The sequence below is a fragment of the Temnothorax americanus genome, unplaced genomic scaffold, assembly GCF_048541705.1.
Source record: "Temnothorax americanus isolate GAGA-0224 unplaced genomic scaffold, ASM4854170v1 Scaffold12, whole genome shotgun sequence".
In the NCBI taxonomy this organism is placed as follows: domain Eukaryota; kingdom Metazoa; phylum Arthropoda; class Insecta; order Hymenoptera; family Formicidae; genus Temnothorax; species Temnothorax americanus.
Window position 1 is genome coordinate 982,879 of NW_027509253.1, and position 12,185 is coordinate 995,063.

At 39.3% G+C, this 12,185-nt stretch overlaps 1 protein-coding gene across 4 annotated transcripts in view; it reads right to left on the bottom strand.

Moving 5' to 3' along the window:
- LOC143893162 (uncharacterized) overlaps window positions 1–12,185 on the bottom strand; it is a 66,851-nt gene that overhangs the window by 43,366 nt on the left and 11,300 nt on the right. For all 4 annotated transcript variants that reach the window (XM_077398209.1, XM_077398210.1, XM_077398208.1 and 1 more), the window contains one exon: window positions 8,158–8,337. In XM_077398209.1, the coding sequence (XP_077254335.1) occupies window positions 8,158–8,337 (180 nt within the window). The remainder of the gene's footprint in view (window positions 1–8,157; window positions 8,338–12,185) is intronic.

A 12,185-nucleotide genomic window follows, 5' to 3' on the forward strand; every position in this document is an offset into this window, starting at 1 on the left:
CGGCGCAAAACGGAATACACGGCTCTATCGTGCGTTTAATTGCGTATATATGACTTGGCAGGATGCTCGTCTATCCTCGTATGTAAAGTCGTGTGTTGTTGATTGCCGTTATAATTATCCGTTGCTATATATAGACGTATGAGAAGCTGCGATGTCTAATGCACAGACGTTTTAATTGAATTTCTAGGAGTCTCGAACGATGGTGCAGCGCGTTAATAATTTCGTTTCAACTGCATAAAAAAAATGAGTAAATTTTAGGATTACACGTGGTGTTATTATCACCATTCCTTTTCCACTTACGTCTTTCCAGATGTAATAGTAGACAGTAATAAAATATGGAGGCGAGAGAAAAATTCTCGTTTGCATTTTTAACTTACAATTTATCTTTCGCGTGGATCGAGATATTTAAATAGCGTTCAATTTAAACATTTCAGATTACCGTCGCAAAAGTTTAAACGGCTTGTCGTGGAAAACGAGAGCTCTTCGATATAATTTTGTAATAAAGTTTACATTTTACTGGATAAAATGTGTAAATAAGAGAATATTTCCGCGTCATCAAATCGCGTCGTATTTAAAATCTCGCCCGTGCCAATCTTGGCGTAATTCGTTGTATCGATCGCACTGTTAGATATCCAGCACGAATTCTATTAAAAGTTCTGACTCGGAGACCGAACCGTAGAGAGAAGACGTCGTCGCGACAAATTAACAGTAATGAGTTCGTCCCAACGGCGATGCACTTTGGCTGTACGATGAGTTTAAATGCAAACTCATTTAGGCGTTGACGTCGCCTTGGCCCGCCCGAATCGTTGATGCGTCGGTTCTAAATCGAGTATGTATTATATCGCTGTACGCGAAGCTCATCCTTCGTTATTGCCCGTCAAATTTAGAGGCCGAAGCTGCCTGGTGTATCTGACTTTCTCAAGTTTAAAGACCCAATTTAGAAAGTAAAACTGTAATGACGGAAGCACACGGTTGATTTGACTTGTTATCATAGTTGATTAGTTGATAGACTTATTTTCTTGAACCTTGAGTGCGGATACGTACGGAATTTTTTTTTGTTATACTAATTTTATTTAATCACAGTTATACTAATGACAGACATTCAATTTTACACTTTCTACGGAATCATCACAATTGCATATTGACGAACAAGTATGATATTACAATATTTTCCAATAATATTAACGCCAGTACGTTTTACTGATTAATAATTTTAATAACATTGATGAAGAACAAATTTTATCAACGATTGATTTTTAACTTTAATTATTATGAGAAATACTTCAATATTAGAATTTAATTCAATTCGCTTTTATTTTTCAAGTATCTCTATGTTATTTCAAGTATCTCCTTGTTATTTTAAATATTGTGACAACACTGTCGAACTAACAGAACTTAACAAGACTTGGAACTTTTGCTGGAAGAATATAGCGAGTAATGACTAATGACGCTATAAATGTTCAAGAGCTGAAAACGAGTCGAGTGATGTGTATTTCGTTGAAAGTCATTAGCACGCCGCGGGTATGAGTAATGCGACTCTATACAAAGGAGGTGGACACATCCGACATTCACATTTGTTGTTCCATTGTTGCTCTAACGATCTCGCGGCTGGCGCTAGCACAGCTAATTCTCACATTTGATTCCTGATGTGTCTCGCGGATTACAAGTAAAAACACCCGTTATCTACCTGGCCTATCATAAATTATGACGCGCTGTCACGCGTTATCTGCATGACACGATAAACAACAAAGAAATTTCAGCTCTCAAGGGATTGCAATTTTTTCATTTTTATTAGAATACGCTTATGACACTATGTAATTATGGTAATTGTGCAAATCCATATAATATATAGTTAAATTATTCGCGTCGTAAAATATTATTCTACTGATACGATAACCGGCATTATTGGTAAAAGTACGAGTTTACGCACATATAATTTTTTTGTTAATAATGTCAGTAGTGAGCATAAAAAAATATTTTTAACGTTTGCGTCTCTTTTTCACGTTTTTTAATATTTATAAATATAATAATATCGTATAACGCGATGATGTAATTTTAATGTACTTTCATAATTACCATTCAATTCTTGTATTACTACTTTGTTATATACCGGCATTAATTATCGGGTTAATGAATGCTAGTTATTTTTCAGGATCCGTATTCATGATTGTTATATAAATTCGAAAAGCGTATCAAGTGAGATGCTCAAAATAAAGTTTTATATTTTGGGGCACAGATGGTACAATAGCCATATTTGCATTAAAAATCTACATCCCGCGTACTCAGCTGATTGCGAGAAACGAACAATAAATGCTCGTAAAACTTAATTGAAGTATTGTACAACTGTTATAGAACACTTCATAATATTCGCATATGAGACGAGGCAGTTATTGAATAACGTTATTAAATATCTTTGGTTTCAAGCGAAACATTGAATTACCCATGAAAAGGATGGATGAGTCGTAAAAAATTAAAATTAAACCGCTCGAAATATGAAATGCATATCGAAACAGATTTCAAAATATTACTTCCTTGTAGCAAATTACTAATGCATTATTTTCTCATGGTATTCTCAATTACGATTTTTCTAAAAAACACTTTTTTGACAATTCGTATATATAAAATATTCTATAGATTATTCACGATTAATTATTAAAATCCCAAGATTAAATATTTGCGTTAATCTACTCTAACTCACCTATTTTAAAGTAATAGATCTCTATAAGCCTTTTTTTATCTCCTGATTTCATACACATACATTTATATACCTATTATATCTCATATAGCACATTTTTACGTTAATCCCTTAAGCCTTTCGCTACTACTACCGATTATAATCGTCTTCTACGAAATGATATTGATATAGGTATTACCGCCGACTACGGTCGTCCTTCATGTATATTGTTAAGCGTTATAATTTGTGGAAATGAATTTTTTATGTAAATTCCATTTTGTTCTTTATATTCGAAAAGTTGCAACAATAAAGTAGGTATAGTAACGATAACGCGTAACCTGAAAACGTGTTGAAGTTTCATTGCATAAATGCGTATTGCTTACGGCAGTCCGTAGCACATTGTCACTTTTCGATCAGACCTAGCGAAAGGGTTAAGGGGTAAAAAATAATATATCACCAATACGACGCGCCGCGGCGGAGGTGCGATTATGTTCTCCTCCCTCCGAGATTTGTTCATTGCACTCGCAACGCAACACTCACGAAAACACTACTAATAACGATCGCGCGTACTAATCACCAGAATAGGATAATCACAACGGCACGCCCGTTAATCGCACGCAACACGCACTTTACTATCGTATACGTTCTTACGGAGAAATACGTGGTCACGCGAAAAAAAGGACGATGATGAATCGTGTTATTATCCGGAGAACTCCAATCGTCCGAAAATATGAAATCAAAATTTCGTGCTGGTACGCACGATGTATTTTAAATCCCAAAATCAGACAAAATACGCGAGTTAATAAACGTGATTGATCGATATATCATAATTTTCATGAGCAGATTTCATTTAAATTGACGAAGTATTCAAAGCGTGACATGTTACGTGAGCCTTTGCTGAAGAATTCTTTAAAAAACAAATCGTAAGGAACGAAAGAAAATAAGTATACCTTTTTAGCGATATATATATATATATATATATATATATATATTATATATAATTCGATTAATTTTTTATCTTATTTAAATATAATTTATTTTATCACTATTTTGCAATTGATAACGCGGGATGATATGCGAATCTCGCCGAGTCGAGTTGAAAAGTTCCGATAGCGGGAAACTCCGTTACATATCGATCGTGTATTGATAATTAATTTGAAATACATCCGAATTGAGTTATCCTCTGAAGAAATTATCGCTCGTATAAATAAAACAATTTTACAGTTTTACATTTTACAGTTTTAACCGAATGGAATCACGCGAGATACTTCGACAAACAGCCAATAGATTTACATTCGTTAAGTTAATTAAAGCGCGCGGGCCGACAGCTACTAATTATTCGTAATAGATAATCGAGTTTCAACGGATAATACGGAGACAGGCGGAAAGTGAGTTGTGCTCCGCTACCTGCTCGCTCGAGTAGTATACTGCCATGCGTGAATGACAATGCGTTGGCCTTGTGTATACAAAAGCCGCGCGCCACAGCCGTCTCGCCTCTGAGAAATTTAAAAGTATTAAAATAATTATGCGTGAGCGTTAATTCCATTTCTTTCTTTTTAAATTAATTTTATCAATACACGATCGACGTAACGGAGTTTCTCACTATCGGAACTCAAACTCGACTCGGCGTTGTCAATCGCAAAATGGTGATTAAATAAATTATATTTAAATACGATAATTAATAGAATTATATATATATCGCTAAACAAAGTAATTTTCCTCTCGTTTTTTTACGATTTGTTTTCTTACGAATTCTTCAGCAGAAACGCAGGTATAAATACGGATCAAGAGATGATACGTTATCTGTTAAGTTTGTCAATGGATCGAAGATAATTATTAAACCCCACACATCGTCTGCATTCTATTTGCCGGAACAGTGCAAAGAGAACTGTCAGACGTGCAAATAAGCTTAAGAGCGCGTACGGAGGAATTCTTTAACGATTTATTTTCGGACCTCGCCCTTGGAACGATGGAAAAAAAAAGTTGCTCTAAAAATACGTAGGCGAACGCGGGAGTTTTGTTTACGGGCCGTGAAACATATTGATCAGCGTGTAATGGCTTATCGCATCTATCGCCAGGCTGTATTTATACAGCGTATAAAATTCGCGATATTAGAGCCGATTGTCAGAGCGATTTTTAATACACACACCGTGCCGCGCATTTTCAATCGAATCAACCGACGCTATCGTGATGATTAATACAGTCATTATGGTAAATTGCGAACGTATCTTCGTGTCTATAAAATTGTCAATTCGCATTGACAAACGTTGAAAAAAATTCTCGAGAATAACGAAATAGAATAAATGTAGTGTAAACGATCCGATAGAAAATACTGCCAGTAGATAACCGAATTTTTCCGATAACAATATTATTTTTGTCACATAGAATTACATCCATCTCTAATTTAACTTTTACTAGGGGTATTCAAATAAGTTACGAGTTTAACGGTTTAACAGGGTTATGTCGGGTTAAAGTCGGGTAAAAAGTTAATTTTTAAACTTTTAACCCAAAGATTAATGTGATAGGTTAATGAGTGACTTATGTATTTTGCACAACCTTAAAGAGTAACGCGCCCAAAGTTAATTAATTAACTTTTTACTCGACTTTAAACCGACATAACCTGTCAAACCGTTAAACTTTAACTTATTTGAATACCCTTATCGTATAATAACATTCAAATATCGGTTATCAATTTGAAGCAACGAACTTTGCGTAAAAGTTTTATTTCCCGCGCTTCAAATCAAGCTATAAATGCAGATTCCATTTTTATCTTTCACGATCAGATTATCAATATATGTCGATATTCAATAATTTAATTTCTCGACAAAAACAACAAACGCAGTATCGAACTTATTGAGAGATAAAATAAGCGTTTTTTCTTAGTGGTTAGTCCATCGAAAAGATATCTCGATGTTACTTGACTACATCTGCCATCCATGACACCAATAAGTCGATCATCAACAGTTAAGTTGATAAGCTTTCCGCAGAAATAGACGTCGCGAAGAACGCGCGAAAATCACTTAGATTTAATCATTGATTTTAATCTACTAAACTGCGCATTTTATTGATTTCTTGTATCACCCGTTCAAGACAATACAGATTTTCTACAATAATTTTTGAAGAATATTATAAAACAACAGTCTCTAAAAATCTATATCTCTTTTTTATATTATTTTCGTACCTAGCCTAGCTTGTAAAAATTCTACCGAGAAAGAGAATAAGATAATTATATAAGTGCTACAAGGCCGTAAAGATATATTAAACACATTCCATCATTCGATTGATCAAAGATTCGAATAATATTCAATGTATTTGTCAATCTTTTCGATAAGCGAAATAATCTGTAATTCAACAATTTCTCCTAAATTCAAAATTATTTTCGATAGTGACGTAATATCACTGATAATTAACAGTATTTTATCAATTAAATACATTTTAATAAGTTTTACATGTTTAAACGAGATTCTGAATTTCTCGTGTGTGTGCATATTTATACATCTTATTATAAGTTTATATGTGATGGATTTTTGGTTTTCTATTTTATCTCGCGCAACGCGGTTAAACTTGCGAACATAATAGTTCCTTCCGTAATTAACGACTGTAAGCGTATCGCATCGTAAATCGAAACGAATAATCGTGACGTACTCACCAAGTCGACGTGCTCTCGCGTACTCGCATATGCGTCTCCTCTTCATACACACACGATATTCGCTCGTCGCATATCACGGATTTCTTAATTCTCAACCGATGCAACACGATCTCGTAGTTGGCCAAAAAGCAATCCTTGCAGGTCCGAGAAATTCTCAATGCCGCCGAGATATTCTCCTTTCTATTAATAAGAAGTCCGAATCGTCGGACTCGCAACGACGGCGACGACTCGGACTTCGTATCGCGAGTCCTTGATGTCATCTTTCATTCGAGCGCCACTCAATCACCGATGCGATTCACGAGCGGCGTAGAAAACATCGCGCGAAAGGAGACGCTTCCTTCCGCTTTTACTTTCTCGGCCGCGCGATCCGAAGTCTCATCGAGGAAAATTCACGCGCGGCGAGAATTCTTCTCGCTAACTTAACGGTTTTCGCCCGGCGACGAGTCGACGAGGTATGATCTACTATTTCTGGCAACGCGACAGTCACCGGATCGAGGAGGCGTATCATTACGGCGCGATAACACACACATTGCACGATCCTATTATAAACACGTAATGGCAACGCCGAACGATACGACGGTATACAGGAACGAGAATGATTTTGTTAACGATGCCGCGCCGGAGGTGCCAACGCAGCGCTTATCAGGCGCGACGCAACTGTTTGTTTATCACTCGTCGCGTACCTGGTCATTACTCTTCGGGGATGACGGGGGTGAGTGTTTGTTTGTCGTTACGCGTGAGTTACGTGCAAGAAGGAAAAGTTATCGTCTCGTGTGCTTATTACGACAGGTAGATAGTCTCGTGACATACTCTTGATATATCGTATCCCGAGAGTGTGTACGCGGATATAACGCGTTAAACCGAACTTATGAATTACGTTGACTCGCAATAAAATGCTTGGCGCAATTACAGTTTCGATGCAGTTTTGATTAAAATTTTTGTATTCTCATTAAAACGGATAAGATGGTGAATCATTGTTTATGAAAAAATTGTAAACAGTGATATAATATATTTTGATAATTGAGTCTTATAAATTTATTACTATGTATTATTTATTTAGAAATACTCAGAATGCTAATATAATTTTTTTTATGTTATGTTCCAAGTAAAAATTAGTAATATCTTTCGAAAATTATTAGATTTAATTGTACACTTCTGAACTGTATATTTCTAAAACTTGATTGTTAATATTTCTCGGCGTTTAAATATTATTTTTTATCATTATGTTATTTGTATGTTATTTATGTTATTTTATATTTTATATATTTATATTTTAATGTTATTTATATATTATTTTAAATTCATTTTGGCGCTTTAGAAACACAGTATATCACTGTTAAAATGTTACTCAACGGAAAACTGAGTAACGTTGGATAAGAATCAGCAACTTGAGAGATTTGCTAGACACTTACATTGAACTCTGTGTCGCTCAATATTGATCAGAATCTTTATCCGATTGTACAATCGCACTAAATGCAATTCACTCATAAAGTCATTCGTTCGCCAGGAGAGAATGAATCGTCAATAGATACGCAAAATATTCTTTGAATCCCTAACTGGTTGATCTAATCTCAGATATCTACTCATCAAAACCATCTCGATTCTAATAACTTAATGCATTTGCACTAGGATTACGTTAATAATAGTATCTCTGGTCATTTACATCTGACTGAACCGTTCCCAACGTTAATTAAATTCAACCGAGATCTAAATTATATATTCTCTCCTTCTCTTTCCAATCCTTTAATAAGTTAAATTTATTAAAGAATTAGAAGAAAGAGCAGAGAATAATTTACATATCAGTTGTATCGCTGATATCGTTTCTGGCACTCACCCATTGATGATGGAAGCGGATTCATCGACGTTTGGTGGGCCCGACACCTGGACTTTGGGCACGGTGTAACCGTCCTGGTTCTGTCCATAACCGCCCGCGACGTGACCTTGCTGGTGAGCGGTGGTGTAGTCATCGCTGTCGCTGCTCGGCGGTTGCTCCGATCCGACACCGCCACGAGGTCTGCAATAATAAAACGAGCCACCGGTTATTGACGAGCAGATGGACGAGGAACCGCGATGGATCTTGTTACGCCTGCACGCCGAGAAGCGCGGTCGCACGTGTCTCGCGTGGTCTTGCTTCGAATTTCTGCTCCCCGAAATTGGCACCGTGTCGTCGAGAATCGAGAACGCATATACGCGCAACACCGCGCACCCGGAACCCGTGAAACGCGCCTTTCCAAACGAAATTCAACCAGGCCGGTTAAACTACTCCGTTATTCTCTCGGCGTTTCGCCGAGACGGAGGTCGACGTTTCAACTCGATTTTCCAGGCTTCGTGGCGGTCGTTTGTAACGCGAACGCGTGGACTTTAAATCGCTGAATTATCGTCGCATTATACGACTTAGCCGTATATATAACGGCCAACAGATGTGTATTGATCCGGTTAAAGATGAAAGTTACATAGGTACAGAGCATCTCTGGTATACATCCATATACATCCGGTTTACATATAATAGTTTCTTTTCTAGAATATATTTCGTACGTATCTCTGTAACGTGTTTAACGCACGCAACTTGAAAAATATTATTATTGAAATTAAGCTGCAAAATAATTTTTATCGAAAAATAATAAAGGCTTATATTTGATAGATCCAATTTTTTTCGTATATGAAATCTGAATATAGAACACACGAATAACAACAATGTCGAAAATATAAATGGATAATTTTATCAGGCACACAATAGGCCGCATAGATTTCTAAGTTTGGAATTAGATCGGAAATAATCGAAAAGTGACGATATAGAGGCAAACGTCACGATCAGCTGTCGCCAGAAGCGTGACGAATCTCGTCACGATGCGGATCGGGAAATTAACTGGTCGAGTTAACCGCGAGTTAATCGACTCTATCTCACGCACGGACAGGGAGCACAATTGTGTGCCTCAACGAGAGCAGCGCGGAAAGATTCCTATCTCCCGTGAGGCATGCTCTTTGCGCACGTTACCAAAGCAATTGCTGCTTGTAAATCAGATCGCTCGGCTTCTTTTATTATCCGAGTCCCGCTCAAAACGCTTACCGCCATTCGTAAAAATCTCGAATAAATTGTGAAAGCAAAACTTGAAAAAAACGAACAAACGTGGCGCCGAAATAATATTTTAATAGTGCATGATAATAGAGTAACGGTTTCATAATAAAATCAAGTTTTAACTCAAATGCAAGATTAATCGGAGAAACTGAAGATTTTCACAATATAATTTTTTACGAGACGAGTAAAATAAATGTTAATTCATTAACAAAGTCGTAATAAAGTTTATAGATTAAAAGTAACGTAATTCTTTTCTCGAAATTAAGTTTTCTTAGCACAGAATTCTTTCTAGAAAAGAAATTATTGCTGCAAGTAATTCTACGGTGGGCAAGCTTCGAGAATAATTGAACGTTGGGAGGTGTCCCTATGATATTTTTTGCAACGTCTTCATTCCAATCTATATTTAACAATTCTGCCCTGGTATATTTTCCTTTCTCTTCTACTTTAATTTTCCGGATCCTTACGTCACCTATCTCGCGGAGCACGAGGATCGATCGTCCTGAACTCGTGCTGGCATTTCGCCAGTGCAGGCGCATTAATGCGAAAGGATATTTCCAGAATAGCAATATATATACGCGAGATAACGATAAGCGAAAGGGGAAAAAAACGAAGACGTTCCGCGAATCCTGACCGCTCTCTGCCACGTTTCTCTCGTATCCATCACGTCGGGCGAGAATGTCCGTGACAGAACAGATGTGTTTGTCGCACAATTGCGAGGCATTCGTCACGTCCGGAACAAAAAACTTGCGCCCTTTCGCCCCGCGTTTTAGAAGCGAACGCGCAACGATTTCTCCAATTTCACGTCTCGCGAAACGTTCGCATTCGCGCGAAGCGTTTTTACTCGCGGGACTCTTCATCGCGATAAATCACGAAGCGCTGGAAGAGAGTAACATTTAGCAGTCGCCAACTGCGCTACAAATTTACATCGAACAGGATTGTTTACGAGCTTCTTTTTATTCGCGATAGTATATGGCAGCCAGAATGAATTCATTTGCGCTACGTAGAATAAGCCATGCAAACTGCGTGCATCTACGTCTGTCAGCCGACAAACGTGGCGGTCGAGTAACACTTGATATTTATATTTACTCGTGCTCGTTCTCGTTCGCCTTTGTTGACTCTCCTTTTTTTGTAACGTATATCTAGCTTACCAACAAGGACGTGATCTTTGACCCGCGATCCTGGTAAGGAACACCTCGCGGTGTTCTCGATACTGATCGCCCGCGATAAAAGCCGCATGCATAAATACGTACGCGGTACGCAATAAATGTTGAAATGGCTGCGAAAAAAAAAACGAGCATGCCATTGCAACACACATTGTAAAAGCCAAGCATTGTGGCACGCGCAAATGATCGCCGCACAATGACAACAGACGACAATATAGCATTCAAGATGATTGAAGAGTTCGATCCAATAGCTCGCTTCTTTAAAAACAAAAAAGCCCTTTCAAGACCTTCGGGATGTCAATCTAAATTCAGTGCTTCTAGTTTTGTGAGATCGATCTTCCCTTAAATTGTCAACAGAGCAATTAAATCGCGCACGAATCGTTTCGGTCGTGCAAAGTATTTTTTTCTCGGGATGCCAGGAGCGCATTTAATTAAAGGACAAATCGAAGCTACGATTTACGCTAAATTTGGGCCAATTGCGACAAATTATAATTATACGAGTATATCTATAATTATATAATTATAATTACACAATTCTATCGACATGTAACGATCGCGTTTTAACGACCGGGTCATAGGTCAATTCATTCAAAACGAGAACTCGTTCTACGTTGGTAATTTCGGCGTAACACGCGGCCTTCGATCGCACCTGCGGTGAGTGCTGTCGTAGCTGGCGGTCCAGTAGAGAGGCGCCACTGTCCCGCGTTATCGCTGCTCACAACGGCAGACGAGGCTGGAACCGGGCACCGGGCCTAAGCCCCGCGCGAAGCGGCAAAGCTTCAATTATGCCAATCTTCCCGCATCCTCCTTCCGCATCTCGCCTGCTCGCCGACGACGACGACGACGAGCCAACGACGAACTGCGAGGACCGCGGCGGAATCCGGAATCTGAGCCCGCGCGGCCCCGGACGAGACGCGCACTCTCCCTTATCAGCTGATAACACCTCTCCTCCCACTATAATATCCTCCGAGAAAAATCCCTCTCAGAACATCCGACGCCCGTCGACGTTCTCGGCTCTCTCGAGCTCCACCTCCCTCTCGATCCTTTCGACTGTCACCGAAGAACCGGGAACCTTCCCGCAGATGTTAGCCGCTCCCCTCGAGAGGAAGAGAGAGAGAAGATCCGGACGCGACGAGGACGAGGACGACGACGACGATGGCAGAGGAGAACGACACTCCGACGACGAGAGGTGGAATACGGCAATGCGGCGCGAAGCGCGATGTCCGCGCTCGTGCTCTACTCTCCGCAGCGACGTTCTCGGCAACGCTTTCGCGGATTGTACGTGTGGCGACGCGACGGTGCCGCTGATGTGGGCACGCACACAGACGGGGCGGGAGCGACACTCGACAGGCTGGTACCGCCGCGTCTGCGCCGCGCGGCTCACCTATTGACCGAATATCATCGCGATAGAGCTATATAGCTTTATATAGCTGCGAATAATGGTGCACACACCACACCGGCAACGAGAACGACGCGTCGACGGGCTGCTCTCGCCTCTCCTCGTCGAGCGGCTGCGATAACCGGATAACCGCGATGGCCGTCAGCTGATCGCGGCTGCCGGGGTCTGTCTCGAGATCGGCAAATTCGTCCGTTTTTCTCTCGTTTTCTCACAATCCGGCGTCC